The 20,966-nt window shown below is 50.8% G+C and overlaps 2 protein-coding genes across 8 annotated transcripts in view; both read left to right on the top strand.

The window, feature by feature from the left end:
* The window catches only part of Kif17 (kinesin family member 17), a 33,807-nt gene extending 23,876 nt beyond the window's left edge, over positions 1 to 9,931 (top strand). For 2 of the 7 annotated variants that reach the window (XM_063235664.1, XM_005004324.4), the window contains 5 exons: positions 1,336 to 1,567; positions 6,017 to 6,275; positions 7,227 to 7,297; positions 7,939 to 8,059; positions 9,196 to 9,931. In XM_063235664.1, coding sequence (XP_063091734.1) covers positions 1,336 to 1,567; positions 6,017 to 6,275; positions 7,227 to 7,297; positions 7,939 to 8,059; positions 9,196 to 9,374 — 862 coding nt within the window. In that variant the 3' untranslated portion in view covers positions 9,375 to 9,931. Of the gene's footprint in view, positions 1 to 1,335; positions 1,568 to 3,502; positions 5,081 to 6,016; positions 6,276 to 7,209; positions 7,298 to 7,938; positions 8,060 to 9,195 lie in introns of those variants that run through there. The other 5 variants (XM_023565725.2, XM_005004325.4, XM_023565724.2 and 2 more) reach the window with 5 other exon arrangements.
* Positions 9,932 to 11,834: 1,903 nt separating this feature from the next.
* Ddost (dolichyl-diphosphooligosaccharide--protein glycosyltransferase non-catalytic subunit) lies at positions 11,835 to 20,737 on the top strand. Its single transcript, XM_003471353.5, has 11 exons — positions 11,835 to 12,045; positions 12,219 to 12,329; positions 17,074 to 17,160; positions 17,812 to 17,915; positions 18,026 to 18,120; positions 18,344 to 18,437; positions 18,696 to 18,844; positions 19,237 to 19,384; positions 19,959 to 20,079; positions 20,197 to 20,303; positions 20,382 to 20,737. The coding sequence occupies exons 1-11, from the start codon at positions 11,892 to 11,894 to the stop codon at positions 20,529 to 20,531; spliced, it is 1,320 nt and encodes a 439-aa protein (XP_003471401.3). The 5' UTR covers positions 11,835 to 11,891; the 3' UTR covers positions 20,532 to 20,737.
* The last annotated feature ends 229 nt before the right edge of the window (positions 20,738 to 20,966 follow it).

Here is a 20,966-nt window from a genome sequence, read left to right as displayed (position 1 = left end):
GATGAATGGGTGCTACCCTAGCCTTCAAGGGAGCCTGGGGCTGGGGAGATGAACACCTGGGCTGGGAGCGCTGGGTGCCAGAGCAGTGGGAAGCCCTGTGCTTCTAATCTACCTCCTCCGCCACTGCAGGCCAGCTGTCCACCTCTGAGGGCCTTGGTTTCTCATCTGCAAAATAGGTGACACTACTAGTCACAGCTGGTGACAGTCTAGTTGCAGGCACAGGAAGGGCACCCAGCCACTTTGGGGCCTTTTTTTTTTACCATGGGGTCTAGAATGAAGGTCAGGAAGGAGTCACAGAAGGGGGGCACCTGAGCAAGGTGTGCTAGCCATGTGCCCCAGAGGCGGAGCTCTAGGTAAAGAGCAGAGCAGTGCGGTGGGAAACAGCCTCCGTGCTAGAAGCTGTAGCGGGGATTCAGGCTGGAGCGAGTTGGGGGCTGCTGGTGCAGGCGGAGGTGGGACAGAGCAGCCCGGGTGCCCTCGGCCGTGTCCTGTCTTTTGATGGGGTCTCTAAAAAGTTTTCAAGAGAGGAGTGGTGTGGATGAGGTCTGGTTCTGCTCTGGCTGCTTTGGAGCTTGAAGCAGAGCCCACAGATACTGTGCGCACCCCCAGTTTGACATTCACCCCCTATTCTCTAATCCCCTGATGCCTCTTATCAACCTTTCCACATCTTTGGAAAGAGGCAGAGCCGGAAGCATTTTGAGAGTGCTTTATTAGGCAACAGGGAGTCCCACATGAGCCTTCCTCTGTATTTAAAATCTGTACCCTCAAAGGAAAAAAACTTGAAAAACATTTTTTAGTGTTGTTTTAAAAAATGCTTAGCTGGGCAGGGTAACACATGCCTGTAATCCCAGCACTTGGGAGGCTGAGGCAGGAGAATCATTGCAAGTTTGAGAACAGCCTGGGCTACAAAATGAGATCAAAATGAGCCTGAACAGCATAATGAGATCCTGTCTCAAAAGAAAAAAAAAAATCTAGGTGAGCATCACCTGCTGGCTGCCCCTGAGCACAGACCCTAGCCAGCTCTAGTGGACCAGTCACACTGGGGTGTGTGGCCGGGGGTTAGTCTGTCCTGGGTCTGCTGGAAGACTCTTGGGCTCCCACCGCCCTGCAGCCAAGGTTTGCAGCACAGGTTTGGAGTTGAGCGGATCTGGGAGGAGCTTTGGTTCTGACCTGGAACAGACATCTTCGCTTCTCTGCACCTCAGTTTACCTCTCCCAGAAGTGGGGTTGTGGGAGGGATTTGGTGAGCTCCTGCTCAGCCCCAGAGCTTTCCAGATGGCTCCTGCTCACCGATGGGCCGATCCTGTCATTCTCACTTTCTCCTCCATGCTGGCAGTTTGCAGCTGTTGGAGCAGCAAGTGGTGGGCGGGGAGCAGGCCAAGAATAAGGACCTGAAGGAGAAGCACAGGCGGCGGAAGCGTTACGCGGATGAACGCAAGAAGCAGCTGGTGGCCGCGCTGCAGAACTCAGACGAGGATGTCGGGGAATGGGTGCTGCTTAATGTCTATGACTCCATCCAGGAGGAAGTGAGGGCCAAGAGCAAGCTGTTGGAGAAGATGCAAAGGAAGGTGAGGCCTTGTCCCTGTCTGGCCAGACCCCCCTCCGTGCAACACCTGGCCCAAGGGCAGCCATTCTTCACACAGTGCTTACTAAGCACCTGCTGTGTGCCCAGCGCTGTTCTGTTGTTGAGCATAACACTCATATTCCTGGATCCAAGTCCATCTGCTCACCTGTCTTAGTTACTTTTCTCTTTCATTGCTGAGACAAAATATACCTGACACCCAAAGTTAAAAAGGAAAAGGTTTATTTCACTTTAGTCCATAATTGGCCGGCTCCAAGGCAGAGTAACAGGAGAATAGTTCATGATGGACACAAGATAGCAAAAGCAATAAGGGTGGGGGGAACCACAGCTCTATTCCCATATATCTTATTCAGGCTACCCACCCTTAGTGCTTGATCCTAGCCTTGTACCATGAATCAATTCTAGCATCACATATTCTAGATCTGGCTGCCTATGAAAAGGCCCCACCCATGACTGCATGAGGCTTTGGGGGGACATCTAGACATAAGCCACAACATTGCCTCTAAAAAGCCAATACTCAGGAGATGCACATTGATGGGAGGTCAGCTTTGCTCAAGGGCTGGCATCTTGGAAGATGAGGAGGGAGTTGCTCTCCCCCAAGAGGCCGTGTTGGAGAACTCAGTGTGTAAAAGCCTTTTGTAGGGAGGGACTAGAGGTCCTGTGGGACAGGGATGCAAGGGCTGCATGCTGAGCATGGTCTCTGCCATCCAGGACTGTGTCTCCTTGTTTCCTCTCTGGCTAGAACATCACCAAAGACCTTGACCTCCTGCGCTGGTTAGTATTGTTATCACTTTCTGCAAGTTAAACTTCACAGCAGACTACTGCTCTGGGTTGGTTCATGCGTAGAATTAAATAATAAGAAGGCCATTACATATTCCTGTGTTAGCTGAGGGTCACCAGGTCTGTAAATCTAGATTATTTAGCAATTAACATCAGAATCCTATAGGTTTGGCCATTTTTTTTTTTTTTTGAATTGGGAATTGAACTTCTTGAACCCATAATCCTGGGATGAAGAGTAAATGCTTGTGTGATTTTGTGAGATATTGGCAACTTTCTCTCCAAAGACAGTGCTTTATTTCACATTTCCACTGTGTGTTTTCTCACAGCCCTGCCAAAAAAACTATATTCAAATAACTTGGATTTTTGCCTATTTGTTAGATGAGAATGGCTCAGTGTAGTTTTAATATGCATTTTTATTGCTGTGGGCAATACTGAATATTCTCTCATGGGCTTTAGGGGCATTTGCAATTTCTTCCCTCTGAACTGTGTTTACATCTTTTGCCTATTTTTCTACTGGGGTGGCTGGTCTTTCTGCTCTCTATTTATAGAAATTCTTTTTTTTTTCTTTTTTCTTTCTTCCGGTACCGAGGATCGAACTCACGACTGCCTGCTTGCAAGGCAGGTTGCTTATGCCGCTGAGCTAAATCCCCAGCCCCAGAAATTCTTTATATATTTAGGAACATTAACTCTTGTGTTATGTTGCAGACTCTCCCCCGCCCATTTTCATTCATATTTTGCTATGCTTTATGGTATTTTGCATATAAAATGTTAAAAAGTTGCCAGATTAGTTTTTTTTTTCATGTAGTGAATCATAGTTAAGAAAGTTCACTTGGGGCTGGGGATTTAGCTCAGCGACTTAAGCGCCTGCCTTGCAAGCAGGCAGTTGTGAGTTCAATCCCTGGTACTGATAAAAAGAATAAAAACACTTGGTTTTATGATATGTTTTATAATCGCATGTGGTTAATTCTCGTTCAGTGATTTTCTTTTCTGCCTTTCTCCTGGATATTATTTCTTATTTTTTACATGAATGTATAAACAACTGGGTCAAAAGAAAAAAAAGATGAACTCTTTGAGTCACATTATATTTATAAATAACCTTGGGAGTATTGATTCTTATGTGAGGTTGAATTTTCCTCTCTAGGAAATTGGTGTATCATCCTGCCTGTTCAAATCAATTTTCCTGTCACAAGTGTTGTAGATTCCCACATTTGGATTTTGGACCTATTTTATTAGTTTAATTTGTAGGTATGTTGTTTACTTTCTTATATGGAGTATATCCTCTTCCATTATATTTTTCTAATTGGATTTTGTTTGTAGAATGAAACTTTTTGATTTAAAAAGTATTTAAAAGTCATTGAGAATTAGAAGAGAATACTTCTCAATTCATTCTGGGGGCTAGTATTACCCAAAAAGCCAGACCGAGACATTAATTATAGACTAATATTTCTTATGACTAGTTAAAAAAAAGCTATACTCAGTGTGAGCAAACCAAATCCCAACAGCATAGAAAGAAAAGACTTACACCATGCTGAAGTGATTTTTATCCTAGCAACACAAGGTTGGTTTAGCATTCAAAAATTATGTCATTCACCATGTTAGCAGAATAAAAGACAACAGCACACAGTCATCACGACAGCTGCAGAAAAGCATTGGGTAGAATTCAACATTTGTCATGGCAACAACGCTAAACAAACTAGACGTGAAAAGGGCATATTTCAGCTTGCTAAAGATCGTGCATGCAAAACCCACAGCGTTCATCAGATTTAACGTAAAAGGCTAAATGCTGACCCCATAAGGCCAGACACAGGAAAAGGATGTCCTCTCTGACCTCGCCTATTCAAGACTGCACTGAGGGTTCTAACCAGCACAGTCAGGCAAGAAATCAAAAGGTAGCTGGCTGGAAAGTGATAAAACTCTCTTTATCTGCAAATACATACATATAGAATATCCTAAGAAAACCAGTTTTTAAAAAGGGGCTGGAAGTGTAGCTCAGTGATAATTTGCCTCATATTTATAAGTGCCTGGGCTCAAATCTCCAGCACTGCAAAAACACAAAATTAGTATGAGTTCATCAAGGTTTCATGATACCAGATCAATAAGCAAAAATCAGCTGTATTTTTGTACCCTTGAAATGAACAATATACAAATAAAACTTAGAGATCAGTTCTATTTACATAAAAATAATAGTAAATAATAATAAATCCTAGCACTCTAGATGGCCAAGAGACAGGGGATCACAAATTTGAACCTAGCCTGGGAAATTTAGCATTTTGGCAAGATTCTATATAAAAATAAAACATTAAAATTGTTAGGAATGTAGTTCAGGAGAACAAAACAGTTCATACTCTTGGCCTGACTCATTGGTGGAAATGCTTGCCTGGTATGTGTAAGGCCTTGTGATTCCTAGTATTGAACAAAATCCAACAAACCCTTGTAGGTAGCTTGTAGAACCATCATTCATAACAGCCCTGAAGCGCAAACACTCATGGGTAGAAACAAACTGTGCTACGGCCACCTAGTGGAATGTTACTCCGCAGTAAGAAGGAATGGGGCACTGAGACTTGGTGTAATACGGCCGGACCTTGAAAACACTATGCTAAGTGAAAGAAGCCAGACACAAAGACTGCACACTGTAGGAGTCCATTTATATGAAATGTCCAGAATAGGCAGATGTATAGAGGCAGAGAGGCAGATTGTCTAGGGCTGAGGTTGGGAGAAAGAGGAAATGACTAAATGGGAATGGGTTTCTTTTCTAAAATTGATTGTGGTGGTGGTTGCATAACTTACTGGGAATAGTGGAATCACTGAATTTTATACTTTACGTGAGTGGACTGCATGTGACATGTGAATTATTTCTCAATACAAATGATGTGCCTAGCGCAGCACTATGGGCCTTTAGTCCCAGCTATTTGGGAGGCTGCAGCTGTGGGCACACTAAGTGCTCACTGCATCCTGCATGGACAGCTGGGAGGGAGTAGATGGGTGTGGAAGGAGTCATGGGTGTCCTAAGAGGAGGATGGATGGATGCAGGGGTTGGCTGGATGGTGGCAACGGGAGTGAATGGTGAAGTAGACCATGAGCAGGTGACTGGAGGGCAAAAGCCATCTCTCCTTGGCTTTTGTCATAGTGGCTTTCTTCGTTGCTGAGACACAATACCTGACACAAAGGAGTTATTTTGGCTCACATTTTAGTTCATAGTTGGCAGCATGGCATGGCACAGGGGCACAGCACAGGGGCGTGGCAGAGGAATGGCTGCTCATGGCATGGTACACAGGAAGCAGAGAGTCAAGGGAGGAGTGGGAGAGAGATACATCCTTCCAGGCCACGCCCCCAGTGCCCCTCTTCTGACCAGACCCCGCCTCCAGCAGGCCAGTTTTAACCCCTATGATCCCATCACCTTGCAACAGCCCCACCCATGGGTGCATGAGGGTCCTGGGGAGCAACTAGACAGAAATCATAACAGCTTTATTTATTCACTTTGCTTGCAAATTAAAAAAAAATTTATTAGTACATGTTTGCAGTACATGACGATTACATCCATCATGAGGAGCCCATACAACATACACCACACTTCTCTATTCTTTTTACTTCTTTTTCCTCTCTTTCCTTCCCCCGTCTCCCTCTCTCTTGGTTCTCTTGTCTTCTTGGCTTTCAGCTTCGGGCAGCAGAGGTGGAGATCAAAGACCTACAGTCGGAGTTCGAGTTGGAGAAGATCGATTACCTGGCCACCATCCGGCGGCAGGAGCGCGACTCCATGCTCCTCCAGCAGCTCCTGGAGCAGGTGCAGCCGCTGATCCGCAGGGATTGCAACTATAGCAACCTGGAGAGGATCAGGCGTGAGTCGACCTGGGATGAGGACAGTGGCTTCTGGAGGATCCCCGAGCCTGTCATTGTGAAAACCAGCCTCCCAGTAGGTCAGGAGCTCAGCTGCCCCTTGCCTCATGCCTGTCCTTCCCCAGTTGCCAGGGGGACAGGGACCTGGCCACTCCCTGCAGGCTGTGGGCAGCAGACATGTGACCTGGGGATGCAGCATGCTGGGGCCCCTGTGAAGTGCTGTGCTTTGCATGCAGACAGACCTAGGCTGGGGTTCTGGCGGTACCATTCTGTGACTTTCTCAGGACTTGGTGCCGGAGGACAACAGTGGGGTGGGCAAGAGAGAGGCTGCCCACAACAGCACCTCTCAAGTTTGTGAGAGGCTTCTAACATTCTCAGCCACCGAACACCTTAGCGCTGCCTGGTGCCCAGCAAGTGTCTGTTATTAACAGTGATCATCGCTCTTCCCACCTGCAGCCACTCTGTAGGCTGATGATGATGTCCGGTTACACTCGAGGAAGCTGAATCTCATAGGGTCTGTCACAGCAGTGCCTTGTAGGAGTGTAGGTCTGTACTTTGGCTGCTGACCTCATGTGACTTTATAACAATCACTGTCTCCCTCTGAATTTGTGACAAAGAAAGCGTTGGATAAGATAACCTTAAAGAGCCCCCTCCCTCTGCTGAACCTCAGACTGAAGTCAGATTTGTTCTGGGTCTGCTTTTTGCCACAGACCTGGCTGTGCATCCAGGAAGTGACTTTTGCATCCTTCCATGGCCTCCGGCAGTCCTCCCCTCCAATCACCCAGGCCCTACATCTCATTTTTAGTAGCCACTGGTGCCACCATTCTGTTGGAACTCCATCCAGCTCCGTTTCCTACGAGCTCTGGACAGTGGCAGCCTCTCTCTTGCCCCATCCCGCTGTTGTCCTGCTGGGGTGGGGTAGGGTGGGATTGAACGTGGCTTCAGCCCCAGCTAGGCCTGCTTCCCTCTGGGACAGCTCTGTGACCCACCTGCACTTCCCCTCCTGCATGTCAGCTTCTGTTTTCTCATAGCAGTTCCAACTGGGCCACAGACCAAGCCAGCCCGCAAAACCTCTGCCACGGACACCGGAGAGCTGACCATGGTAAGGTGTGCAGAGCGGGAGGAGTGGGTCTGCACTGCTCTAGGGAGCTGGCTACTTTCATCCTGCCTGAAGGGCGAAGTGGGGGTGAGCCTGGACCCTGTTCTGTCGTTGGCCCTCAACCCTTGCCCACACTGGCCCTCATTCAAGGCACTGACACTTTTGAAAGACCAGGCTTGTCTTGCTGGTGACAGAGACTTGCACCTCAAACCCAGAGGACAAATAGCACGTTCTAGTTTTCTGGGTCTCAGCTGGTATCCTTGGACCCAAAGGGTCCCCAAAATCAGTTCCTGGACTTTTTTTTTTTTGGTACGGGGGATCGAACTCACGACCTCACACTTGCCAGGCAGGCACTTCTGCTGCTGAGCTAAATCCCCAGCCCAGTTCCTGAACTTCTAAAGCCACTTAATTTTTATGTTTCCCAAGTTCTATAGTATGTCAGAAATGTGTGTCCTTAAAGCAGGGGTCAGAAAACCTTTTCTGAAAAGGACTCAGGAGTGTATATTTTGAGCCATAGGATCTCTGCAGCCTGGGTTACAGCCTGGGACAAGCCCAGTGTAGCCCCAGGCCACCAGGTCTCTGGAGGTGCTGAGGCCCTGGCCCGGCCCGATTAGGACTTTACTCAAGGGGATCTGGAATCTCAGCAGGAAGAAGACCGCTACAAGCTGATGCTGAGTCGGAGTGACAGTGAAAATATTGCCAGTAACTACTTCCGGTCCAAGCGGGCCAGCCAGATCCTCAGCTCGGAATCCATGAAGAGCCTCAGTGAGTGCCTGGTGTACTGTACTCCCCACTCCCCAACCGAGAGATGTGGATTCAAAAACCCCACTCCATACATGAGCCTCATTTTCCACAGCTATGAGATGCGGGGGGACACCTGCTTCTCACAGCCTGGTACACAGTACACAGTCTCCTGTGTCCCAGTGTCCTTGGGAAGAGCTACAGTGTTTGAGTCGTCCTCTCCAACATACCAGAGAGGTCCTATGAATGGGTCTTCTAGTTCCTAGCTGCTTCCTCAGAGGCCAGAATGGTGACTTTCCTCAAATTGGATGGTGACTTCATCTTCCAAGGACCGTTGAGCCGGGGCTAGGGTGGGGCAGGAAAAGAACACAAGGATTGAAAATCACTTAATTCTTACACTTTTACAACTGAAGGCAATAGCCTGGCATGGTGGCACACACCTGCAATCTCAGCCCTTGGTAGGCTGAGCCTCGAGGATCACCACAAGTTCAAGGCTAACCAAGACTACATAGTGAGACCCTGTCTCAACAAAACAAAACAAAACAAAACAAAAACACAAAAATGAAAGGCAAGTGGGGCATGGTGGTGTTCATCTGTAATCCCAGCACTCATGAGGATGAGGCAGGAGGGTTGTCTAGAATTCAAGGCCACACTGGACTATGTAGTGAGAACCTGTCTCAACAACAAGACAAAATCGCAAAAAACTAAAAGCAAAGCCCACAGAGCGTGTGATAAAATATCAATAACAAGCATATCTTAGTGTTCTACTGAAGCTCTGTAAGAGACAGTGAGTGGACAGGGGAGTAAGGAAAGGGGTAAGCAGTGGCTGAGTGCCTGGCATGGCGCTATGTCATAGAGGAGGAAACTGAGGCTCAGAGAGGTGGAGTGGCTTTGCCCAAGGTCACACTGCTAGGGAGAGGGAGGCTGCGCTCTGAGTGTGGGTCTTCTGACCTGAGGCTCCAGGATGCCTCAGTCCCAAGCCTTGGCCCAGAGCTGTGGATCTGAAACCTCAACCAGAGTGGCCTCAGAGGGATTCCAGCTGCAGGCCCAGGCTCTGGTGGGGTGGCCTAGGCCAGGCCTCCACCCTGCCCACGTGGTGGTGTTTCCTCTCCACCCCTGATCTCCCCACTCACCGGCATCTTTTGTCGTCTCCTCCACAGTTCATCACAGCTCGTCACCAGGCCTCAGCTCCCAACTCAGCAGCAACTCCGCCATCCTGCCCACCCAGGTCCCGGAACTGCCCCAACCCCGGCCCTTCCGCCTCGAGTCCCTCGACATCCCCTTCACCAAGGCCAAGCGCAAGAAAAGCAAAAGCAACTTGGGCAGTGAGCCTCTGTGATTGCAGCTGCCTGCTGCCACCTGCCTTCAGGCTTCTAAACTGCCAGGCCCTCCCAGGCCAGCCCTGGTCAGGCCTCCTCCCTCACTCCCCCCAGAGCAACTGGGGCCCAAGAGGGTCCTCACTCTTGGGAAGATACATCCCCTTCCTCATTCCCCAGAAGACTCTGCCCAAGCCTGAGCCCCCCAGAGAGGCCTGCTCCAGCTGTCCATGCCACATCAGTGTTTCTGTCTACTCTTTGGCCATGAAGCTTGCAATTTGTGCTGCCAGAGTGGCCTTTGCCTCAATGGGCTCAGCAGCCTGTGGCCTGCCACAGGGCCTTTGCCAGCAGCCTTGTCGCAGGCAGCAGCTGCCACATGGATGAAGTGTTGCATCTTGGTGACTGAGACTGTGCTTCTACGTAGGAGGCCCTTTCCAGAAGGAAGCCTGGCCCCACCAGACAGGCACACGAGTCCTGCAGCACATGAGTCCTTCTGCTTGGTCCACTCCTGGCTGGCTGGGCTGTGGCCCAAAGAAGGCTGCTGCACTTTAAGCTGCCCAATAAACTGCCTTTAGGAAGAGCTGCCCTTCTCTGTTCTTCAGACAGTGACACTGGGACCCCTGCCTGCTGTCATGGGATACTTTCACTGACGGGGGCTCTCTACTGCCTGTGCCCTTTGGTACAGCAAGGTTTCCTCTGCTCCCTGAAGTAGCGAGTACAAATACATTTTCCTGGGGAGTGTGGGAGCTTTCAAAGGGTCTGTGACCCAGGAAAGCAGAGCTCTTCTTGGGAAAGGAAAATAGGCTCTGTCTCACAAAGGCCAGAAAGCAGCCTGGGTTTTAACAGTCCTTGGGGGTTCTGCTGAACTGTGGGCTCTGTCAGCTAGAAATTAATCTAGGTCGTCCCTAGGACACAGCCCTCCACTGTCAAATGTGTCCCATGCTGGCTGTGGGGACTCAGTCAGAGGAAGACAGCCTGTGTCTGGAGCCTGTGTAAAAGGAATAATGCCCGCCTCCTCGGTGACTGTGAGGGGTGACTGAGTGTGCAGAGCGTCTGGCATAGCAGCTCTGTGTCAGTCCCCATTCCTCCTCCCAGCCTTTATTTTGTGGCTGCCCAGGAACTCCAATCAAAGAAGCTGTGTGCAAGTGCTTAGAAGACTACTGTGAGCCTAAGACAGGTTGCAGCATCTAACCCATCAAAGGCGGCAAGATCTGGTCTTTATGAGGGTACAGTCAATTAACGTTTAGATTTTTTTTTGAGAAAAGGTGTCCCTGTGTAGTTCATGCAGACCTTGAAGTTGCAGTGATCTTGCTTTGGGTGCAGTGGCTGAGATCACCATACTTAGTGGGGTTCTGGTTTTTGTTTCCATTCTTGGGTTGGTGGACAAGTGTCAAAACAAAATTACAAAACAAAAACAAAACACTGTGCCAGGTGTGGTGATCCACACCTTTACTCCAGCATTTGAGAGGCAGAGGCAGGAGGATTGCTGAATTCAAAGCCAGTCTTACCTACACAGTGAAATCGTTTTCAAAAACCAACCAAACAAAAAAAACCAGTGAACGCTCTCCGTATTATCTTCATCTTTGGCACCAGGATTGTGGTGGGGCCTGAGGGACAGTTAAGTCTTGGGGTAACACTCAGACGCACCGTGGGATTAAGGAAAAGTCTGAAGTGCGCCTGGCGGCCCCTGGATCATTAATCTAGAAGCGGGGAGCCATTACTGAGGAGTGGGTGGTGAGGCCAACTCAGCATTTAAATGCTTCAAAGTCGGCCCTGGGTCTTTCCAAAGTGGAGATAAAATTAAGTGGCCATAACAAAGGCACACAAGTAAATAGGGTGCTGGACCTCGATGTGATCCCTATTTATATTACAGAGCTAAGAAGAGAAGTGCGATGCCCGGGTGATAGCATGACTCCAAAGCTACGTATTTTTAATTCACCGCAACCCCTCCACGGGGCACCGGCGAGGCAGTGAGCAGCGAGCTGGCCCCCGACTTTGCTCTTATTTTGCTCCCGTGGGGTGTCTGGGAAGGGGGTCTCGTTTCGGGGCCTGAGTCCTAGACCAGCGAGGACCGATTACGTAGGTGGTCCAAGGTGGTCCCCGACCCCGTCCGAGAAGCGACCCCGTCCGTCAAGTACTGCTAAGGCAGGACCTGTCAGACGAACAAGTCCATTAGATCACGAATGTCTGTCGGAAGCTGGGACAGGACCTTCGGCGGGACCAGGCGTGGGCGGGGCCAAAGGGCACTCGGCCTTGTTGATTGGCTGCGGCTGTAGAGCTGTCTGTCTAGGATTGCACTTTTTCCCTTAGGGAGGCAGGGCCTTGACACCCTCCACCAATAGAGTGCAGAGAGTAAGCCTCAGACCCGGGCACTTCCGGCGATGCTTCCCGCTCTAGATAGCAAAGGCCGCTGCTCTGGATACCCAGTCGCGGTGTATCGGGATCACTTCCGGGTGATGTTTCACGGTCAAGAGCCGTGATTGGATAACCGTTGGGGCACTTCCGGTGTCCAGGTGCTAGTCTTTGGCCGTAAGAGAAAGATGGGTCTGTACCCAGTAGCCCGTGCTCGGTTCCTCTTATGTCTGCTGCTAACCTTGCTTGGCTCAGTCTGCGCCAGCGGTCCCCGCACCCTAGTGTTGCTGGACAACCTCAACCTGCGGGAGACGCACTCGCTTTTCTTCCGGAGCCTGAAGGGTAAGAGCGGGGTCGGAGGGGAAGGCGGGTCACCACCTTCTCCTAATCGGTGTCCTACAGCAGGCCGCCCCGGTCTGCCCAACGCCTGCGTGGGGGTGGGACCGCGTTATATCCAGTAGGGGTTTCCCTCTTGCGTCCGGTCTATCTCAGCTCCCTGTTTTCTTTGCGTGCAGACCGGGGCTTTGAGCTCACATTCAAGACCGCTGATGACCCCAGCTTGTCCCTCATTAAGTACGGGGAGTTCCTCTATGATAATCTCATCATCTTCTCACCCTCGGTAGAAGGTAAGGAGTCGAGGCCCAGGACGGATGCATTGCTTTTATTTGGTTCTTGGGCGTGTTTGGGGTCTGAGGATGAGTTACCAGCCCTTGGCATTGTTGCTGCCAGAGAAGAGGAAATGGTTAATTTCTAACCTGGGTTCAGGAGGGGACATTTTTAAAAGAGACACTGCCAGAATCATGGGGTCACCTGCTGCCTTAGACCATGGAATACAGGGTCCTACTGCTCTACCTGGAAGGGGTTTTTCTCCACGAAGGGCCTGATAAAGGAAGAGCCTTAAGTAGGGTTTGCCTGTGTAGAAGGAGGAATTGGTGTATTATTAGCGTGGATTACTGTAAAGAGGCATTGTTAAGTGTGGTGGTTGATCATAAGAATTCCGACAGATACATAGCCTGCAGCTGAAAAAAGCTTTAGCAATTACCCCACCCCTCATTTGAGGTTGGATGATTATATCCAGCAGCCTAGCAGAGGGCTGATGGCTAAATATGAGGAATGTCGTTATGGTATTGTCTAATACGTACTTGAGTATTACTATCTTATGAGGCATTCCACTCCACCAGTGGGCAATTCTCTTGTTACTAAAGTGAATTTTTTCTCTTTCCTACTTTATGTTAGAGGGTGATATTACATTTTTTAGGGCCCTAGAGAGTAAGTTTGATGCTTATCTTGCTGAGATCATTGCCTTTACAGAGTCATATTTTACTCAGGTCTTTCATTTCTTTGGTATTAGGGATCGAACACAGGGCCTTTGCATTGACCAACATCCCCAATCCTTTTTAAAATTTTGAAACACTCTCACTAGGTCATTAGGTTGCCCAGGCTGGGCTTGAACATGGAATCCTCATGACGCAGCTTCTCAGAGCTGGGATGACAGGCATGCACCAGTACTCCTGACTTGAGATTTTCTTCTCCAGAGTAAATGTCCCCAGTTCCTCGGGGCATTTCTCTCTGTTGTCATGGTTTTTTGGTGAACATGCTAACTATTCTCTTACTGCTTCAGAGTATCTTTTCTTATAGAATTCAAGTTGTTCCTGTCTGGGTGGGATGTCCCTGCACTCCTCTCTTCAGTTAATAAAGCTTAGGAAATCTTTCTCTTTTTTTTGGCAGCTACTTTGTTTTCTGTAGCTCTTGTGAGACTGGGTTCTGCCAGAGCCCTAAAGTATTTTCCTCCAAGCTCTTGGAATTGATTTTTGGAGGCAAAAGCAATTGAGCAAATGTGACCCCAGTCTGAACAGGTGGAAATCTTTAAATGACTGGGCAGGTGGCGCCTTCTGCAGAGTGGTTATTATCTGTGGAATAGACACAATCGGTGGGTGGGGTGAGATAGTAAGGCTAGAGCCCCTGTCCTTGAGGAGTGCTTTCACTCTGTCCTTAGAGAAGTGAAAATAGAAGACTGGAAATGAGTTACCAGGCCTCGTGTCGGGATGTAAGAGCACATGGAGGCACCATCCATGGTGTGCTTCTGGAGATAGACTGGGAGGAGAGTCAGGAGAGGGTGTTGGTGGTGAGAGAAATGTAAGAGGGCCTAAAATAGGATTTCCCACATTGGAGGTTAGTCATTTGTGTAACCTCATTCAGAATGTGATTTCTACCATATTCTATATTGCTTGTGCTAATAATTAGTAGTATTTTTATTCAAATGAACTATGCCTAAAGCAAACTAAAAATTTTTTTTGTTTGTTTTTTGATATAGGGTCTCACTATGTAGTTTAGACTGGCCTTGAGATCACTATGTAGCCCAGGCTGACAGTCCTCCCGCCTCAGCCTTCTGAGTTCTGGGACTACAGGCGTGCACCACTATGCCCAGCTCAAAATAACATTTTAAAAGGAAATTAATAATGAACACATTATCACTTCTTTTTGAAAGCAGGAAGGCAGTAGCATCACTTGATGGGGATGAAAGTATTGTGGCCAGGTGGGGTAAAGCAGGGCTGTTAAGTTCTAGCCAGGTACCGATGCCTATTGAAGATTTGGGCCTGGGGTTCCCTCTTCCAGCCGGGTATCAGCAGGTGGGGAGACTTTCTAAAGACTGGTATTAAAATAAGACATTTTCTTGGATGGAGAAGGCGTGAATGGAAAGGGAGTAACTTTCTGTCTGTGAGATTCAGCAGTATTTAAAGCCGTATCTGCACATCACTGTTGTCACCTTCTCTGCCCGAGTGAGTGGGTCCTGTGCTGGGAGCTGCTGTCTGCAGGAAATCCTCTCAGGCATCCAGGGGAGAAGGCGAGGGGTTTGGCCTGCTGTGGGGGCCTCGGGTGTCTGTGGCCATGTTTGCTCATGCGCGCCTGCTGGCTTTTCCTGGCTCCCTTCTCCGTGCACCAGTGGGCCCCTGCTTTATCTGGGACTGGAGGTTCCCAGGTGGCCTGCAGCAGTGGTACAGGGACTAGGCCTTTAGCTCTGTACCTAGAAAATGCTGGATCCCTGTTCCGTAGATGGGAGATGGGCTCTGAAAGGCGCAGCGCTCTGCCTAGTTAACTCCAGGCTGTCTGAGTCCCAAAGCCCTTTTCCCCTCTGGGAGGGCTTCTCCGTGATGGCACTGTTTTCTTTTCTTTCCCTTTCTTTGTCCTCCCTCCCTCTCCTTCCCTCTTCTTCCCTTTTCTCTCTCTCCCTCTCTTTTCCTTCCTCCTCCTGCCCTCCTCCCCGCCCCTACTTCTTTCTCTCCCTTCCTCCCTCTGCCTTTTCTGCAGTGCTGGGGATGGAACCCGGGGCCTGGCTCGTGCCTGCTAAATGCTGCACCCCTGAGCCTCGCCCCAGGCCCTAGCGCTGCCCTGTGACATGCTCTGTGGTGTGTGCTGTCTTGTGCACTGTAGGGTGTTTAGCAGTATCGCAGGCCTCCATCCACTAGATGCCAGTAGCTACTTTTCCACCACTGTGACCCCCAAAAATGTCTCCAGACAGGGCCCTCCAGGGCCAGATGGCCCCAGATTGAAAGCCACTGCATTGTACCAGGAAGCTGTTTTTGACCTAAGCGCTCCTGGCTTCCTTAGGGGAGTGCTAGGTGGCTTTGGAGGGCTGTTCACCTGTGCACCTCTTCCAGTACTTCCCTCCCTGTCCCCGTCATGTGGTGTCCACATGTGGTTTGATGTAGTGGCACCTCCATCCTTCCACTTGCTCAGGCCAGACTCCAGGTCTGTTCATAAGGCCCCTCTTTTGGTCACAGCCGCATCCAGTCTGTCCACAGGCCCTGAGGGGAAGCCCTCGCTGCCACATGGCCTGACACTCGTCACAGCCCAGGCTTCACAGTGTCCTTCAAACCCAGCACTGCTTGGACTCTGAGCCCCAGGACCACCCTTTAACCCATAACCTGTAACATAACCAAAGGTAGATCATCTCCCTCTCAGTTTCTGGTGACTGCTGTGTTCCCAAGCCCTCGTGACCTCAGTATGAAGCCTCCTGAACTCTCTCTCCCTGCACTGGCCCGCATCTCCAGCCCAGCCGCTCTGGGCTCCTTGCAGGGGAGCGTGGTCCCCCCCTTCCAGACTGCAGATTTGTGCCTGTCGCTCCCTTTGCGACCCTCTCATGTCTGCTCAGATGTCACTTGCCAGAGGGCTTCCCTCACTAACCCCCCCTTCCATTGTCTTGCCTTCCCAGCACACAGCAATAACTTAGCTGATAACAAATAAATGAGCTGCTGAGCACTGTCCTCACTGCTTTATGTGGAGCATTAGAGTTCACCCGGGGAAGACTGCTGAGGCCATTAAATCTCACTCCTAACTTTGGATTTGGTGTCATGGTGAGAGTGATCTGACCAAATTGACCAAAAAAGATGTGAGCTCGTGGTGGCAAAGGTTGGAAGTTAATGAGCCTTTCTGGTCATCATGTTGGGGAAAAGCAGTATGAGTGGTCCCTTGTGGATAGCATGGATAGGGAGTCTGTACCAAATATGGGAGGAGAAACCCATGAATGACAGGCCAGTGAGTATAGTGGCAAGTGACAGCGTTGTCCACAATTCAGGGGTGCTTTTGCCCAAACAGCATGGATGAAGTGCAATCGGTAGGCTCTGGGAACCTGTTAGAGCCCGCTGTGGCTCCAGCGAGGACAAAGGTACGGGTGTGGGGGTACAGGTGATGGCGTTTGAGTAACATCATTCCAGGGAATGGGTGGCAAATGCAGCTTTTCTAAGTGAATGTGTTACATGGAGCCCTGTGCACTGGTGCGTGATCAGAAATACTTGGTAAGGGGAATTAGCAGGACTGGGCTATTTCATAAATCTAAAAGCTCATGGATCTAAGCCATTACTTTGAATCTCCACTCTGGAAGAATGGGGCAGGCCCTTCATCAGATGTGGTATGTGGAAGGGTTTTGGCCCAGACGGGACACTGTAGCCAGGAAAGCGTCAACTGGAACCTTCCCCGCCCCTAGAGATTTACCTGTGACTCCATCTCCCCCTACCCTTAAAAATCTGCCCCTGGCGCCAAACATGTGCCAATGAAACACCTGTGCATCTCTAATGGCCCTAGGGCACTACCCTAAGCTCAGGCTACTTATATACCCCCCACACCACGTGTCCGCCAGATTGCTGGCAGCGGTCAGGGAGTGTCAGTTATCTCTCTCCGTGTTCTCAGAATAAAGGCCTCTTTTGTTTTATACTTCACATCTTTTGAAATAATCCTATCGGTATGCATTTTGGGCTCGTACAAGGTCCCCTCTCACTGGTTTTGACCTGTCTGCAGGGTCCTTCCACCCCTACCTCCGGGGTCAGCAGTGAGAAGCTACTCTCTGGTTACCTGTCTGGTGCCTTCTTTCAGATTTTGGAGGCAACATCAATGTGGAGACCATCAGTGCCTTTATTGATGGTGGAGGCAGTGTCCTGGTGGCTGCCAGTTCAGACATCGGTAAGTCTGGCTTCGAAGTTCTGCTGCTGCTGCCGTTTGCCCCAGGGAGCTTGGAGAGCTTTGTACCAATGGAGGCTGTTACATTGGCACTCATGGGCCGGCCAGGGCCAGGAAGTCAGTGCAGGGGCTGCTGGGCCGTTTGGAAGGACTGGAAACCCTGGCTGAGTTTTTCGATTGTTTTGACTGGTTGGTTCTTCCTTCCAGAAAGATAGCAGGTCACTCAAAGCATTCGACAGCTTTTTATTTTATTTTCTATTTTGGAAAGTTTCAGAGATACCTAGAAGTAGGTGGGGCATTGTGTCATTAGCCCTCTGTGCTCATCACTGAGCTTCAGCACTGAAAGCTGGCCAGCCTGGGCTCATGTTTCTCAGAACAGATGTTAAAGCCACCTTCCTGCTATGGACTGGCCGGACGCTGGATGCCCAGGCTCACCTGGCTGGGTTTGGCTGAGCTGGTCTCTTGCTTCAGCGGGCTGTGCTGACAGGTGGTTGAGGGACAGGCCGGGCTGTTGTTCTCAGTTCAGATTCTGAGCCCAATGGAGCTGTAGGGTGTTGGGGTTGATTGTAGCCAGGGAGCCACAAGAGAGCCGTGGCCCTGCTCTGCCTGGCCCATCGGTAAGGGCTCAGCTAGGCATCTCCTGGGCCTGTGCAGGTGACCCTCTCCGAGAGCTGGGCAGTGAGTGCGGGATCGAATTCGATGAGGAGCGCACGGCTGTCATTGATCACCACAACTATGACGTCTCAGACCCTGGCCAGGTAATGCGGCCTGTCACCTTCAGGGTTTCTGGTGTGTACGGCAAAGCTCGCTGTGGCCTAGAGACCCGGGGAGCCTCTTCCCAACCTCTACTTCCCCGTGCTTCTTACAGCATACGCTCATCGTGGCTGACACTGAGAACCTGCTGAAGGCCCCCACCATTGTTGGGAAATCGGCTCTAAATCCCATCCTCTTTCGGGGAGTTGGGTGAGTGAGCAGGGACAGGCCAGCAGAAACCTGGGGGAGGAAGGGGCCAAACGTAGGGCCATTTGGCGGGCATTCCTTCCCCGAGGATGTGGGCGGGGCTGATCTGTCACGGCAAAGGGAGTTAAGTGTTGCTAAGAAAGCCGGATTTATCCCTGAGAAGTAGTAGCCCTTGGGGACCCCACGTCCTTTGGGCTCAGCCCTGGGCTGCTGTCCCCTCCTGCAGGATGGTGGCTGATCCTGACAACCCCCTGGTTTTGGACATCCTGACGGGCTCGTCCACCTCTTACTCCTTCTTCCCAGATAAACCCATCACCCAGGTAAGGCCTTTGGGGCCTTGGGCCTGTGGCTCTGAGGCCCAGGGGCTCGGGGCTCAGTGCTGTTTTGTCTGAAAGTAAGAACAAAGAGGAAGCACTTTCCTGAGGCCGAGGGACCAGCTGGAGGAATGGGCACGTGGGCGGCAACGTGTCCTCTCCAGCCCCTTGCTGAGCAGGGACACTTAGGTGTCCTGCCTGCTGTCCTCTTGCTCTGGTGGCTTTTTATCTTACCCTGCCTGGTGCCCCTCTCCTCTGTTCCAGTACCCCCATGCGGTGGGGAAGAACACCCTCCTCATTGCTGGGCTCCAGGCCAGGAACAACGCCCGGGTGATCTTCAGCGGCTCCCTGGACTTCTTCAGCGATGCCTTCTTCAACTCAGCTGTGCAGAAGGCCACACCTGGGGCCCAGAGGTGGGCATGGCGCTGAGAGGGGCTGGGTGTGTGGGCTGTGTATATGGGGATTTTAGCTGTAAGTGTCAGAGGCTGCATTATTCTGGATTTTACCATTATTTGAGATGACCTTGTTGCTGTACTGCTGGTGTCAGCACTCTCCAGACTTCTCCAGGCAGTAATGGCAGATCTAGAGACCCCTAGCCTTCTCCACTCCTTTTAGAAAACGGTGACTTGTTATGCAGAACACTACCCCCCCCCCACCTTATCGGTGTGTATGCTGTTTACTCACGGAGCCCTGGATGCAGGAGGCCTAGGGAAGATCTTGCTTAGGTGCTGGCTCAGCGTCAGGCACCCCTCACCCCTGGAGAGGCTGGCCCTGGGGCCCTAGCTGCTCCTTTTCCCTTTTGCAGGTATCCCCAGACAGGCAACTATGAGCTAGCTGTGGCCCTCTCCCGCTGGGTGTTCAAGGAGGAGGGGGTCCTCCGCGTGGGGCCCGTGTCCCATCATCGAGTGGGTGAGACAGCGCCACCCAATGCCTACACTGTCACTGACCTGGTGGTAAGAGCCCTTGGGGTGGAAAGTTTTGGCCAAGTTGAATCAGTTCAGTTCAGAATCATTTATCAAACACTTCAGGCCAGGCCAGGGAGTGGGGGACAGGAGGGTGGAATAAAGGATTACCTGCATCCCAGAGTAGGCTTATGAGATGCAGAGCCTGGCACTACACTGCCATCCTAGCAGGGGACTCTGTGAAGGGCTGGGTCACTACCGGGCTCCAGGTGCTTCATGCAAGCAGACTGTGCTGCTGAACTCTGCCCAGGAAGTGGGATTTGGGAGAGAAGTAGCATTTCACTGGGGTCTTAAAGATGAATTTGTTAGGCAGAGAAGCAGGGGATGTGGAATCTGTTGCTTGGGACAGTGCCTGGCATGTTTGGCAGTGCAGAGGGCTTTGAGCTGTGGATTCTGCTTGGGCCATGATGAGGCAGAGGTGCCACCAGGCCTCCTGGGCACTGTGGCTGGCTGTGCTCAGGCTGGAGGGCAACAGAGGACTTGCAGGTCAGCAAGGTGGAAATTAAAGGCACCATGGGGCCCCTGCAGCCACTGCCACCCCAGCTGACCCAGCCTTCCGCCTCAGGAGTACAGCATCGTGATTGAGCAGCTCTCCAATGGCAGATGGGTCCCCTTTGATGGCGATGACATTCAGCTAGAGTTTGTCCGCATCGACCCTTTTGTGCGGACCTTCTTGAAGAGGAAAGGTCAGTGTGATTCCAGCCACGGCAGGCCCCTGGGACAGCCTGTGCCCCACTCGATCCCCTGAGCCCTGGCTAAGAAGCGCTTGGGAACCATTCCCATAACGTGTGCCATCTTCCCAGGGGGCAAGTACAGCGTCCAGTTCAAGCTGCCCGACGTGTACGGGGTCTTCCAGTTCAAAGTGGATCACAACCGGCTGGGCTACACGCACCTGTACTCCTCCACGCAGGTGAGCAGGCTGGCTGTTTGCAGGCAGCGGTCCCTGGCAGGCCCCATGGCCGCCTCTGCCACCTCTGTCCTGTTGCAGGTGTCAGTGAGGCCACTGCAGCACACGCAGTACGAGCGCTTCATCCCCTCGGCCTACCCCTACTACACCAGCGCCTTCTCCATGATGGTGGGGCTCTTCATCTTCAGCATCGTCTTCTTGCACATGAAGGAGAAGGAGAAGTCGGACTGAGGGGTGTGTTTTTATGGGGAGTTGTGTTGTGGTTTTCTGTTCGTTATTAAAGCCGTGGGAAGATGGTGCAGCCTTACCTCAGCGGGAGTACCGGGGAGGGGGAGGTCAGGGAATTTCTATGTAAGTTTTTCCACCATGAATTGCTGCATGGCATTTTTCATAAGTGCAGTCACTCCCATTTCTAAAATAAACATCCTCACACCTCAGCCGAAACCTGTCTTGCTTCGCTGGCTCTGGGGTGCTGTTCAGGAAAGCTGGGGTGTCACAGCAGTGGCCGCTTTTGCTTGTGCCAAGAGTTCGGTCTGTCTTGCTGCCGTGAACTCACTGAGCGGAAGTGGGGAAACCTGAATTAGGGAGTCTAGAATGACAGCTCTGAGCAAATACAGTTGGAGAGCTGCTTGGTTGGAAACACCTGAAGTTAAAGTTCACCTTGCT

Source organism: Cavia porcellus, unplaced genomic scaffold (genome assembly GCF_034190915.1).
Source record: "Cavia porcellus strain 051 isolate PalLab524CR breed Dunkin Hartley unplaced genomic scaffold, mCavPor4.1 scaffold_25, whole genome shotgun sequence".
NCBI classification, from domain to species: domain Eukaryota; kingdom Metazoa; phylum Chordata; class Mammalia; order Rodentia; family Caviidae; genus Cavia; species Cavia porcellus.
Note: the sequence above shows the minus strand (reverse complement) of the source record. Positions and strands in the feature narration are given on the sequence as shown.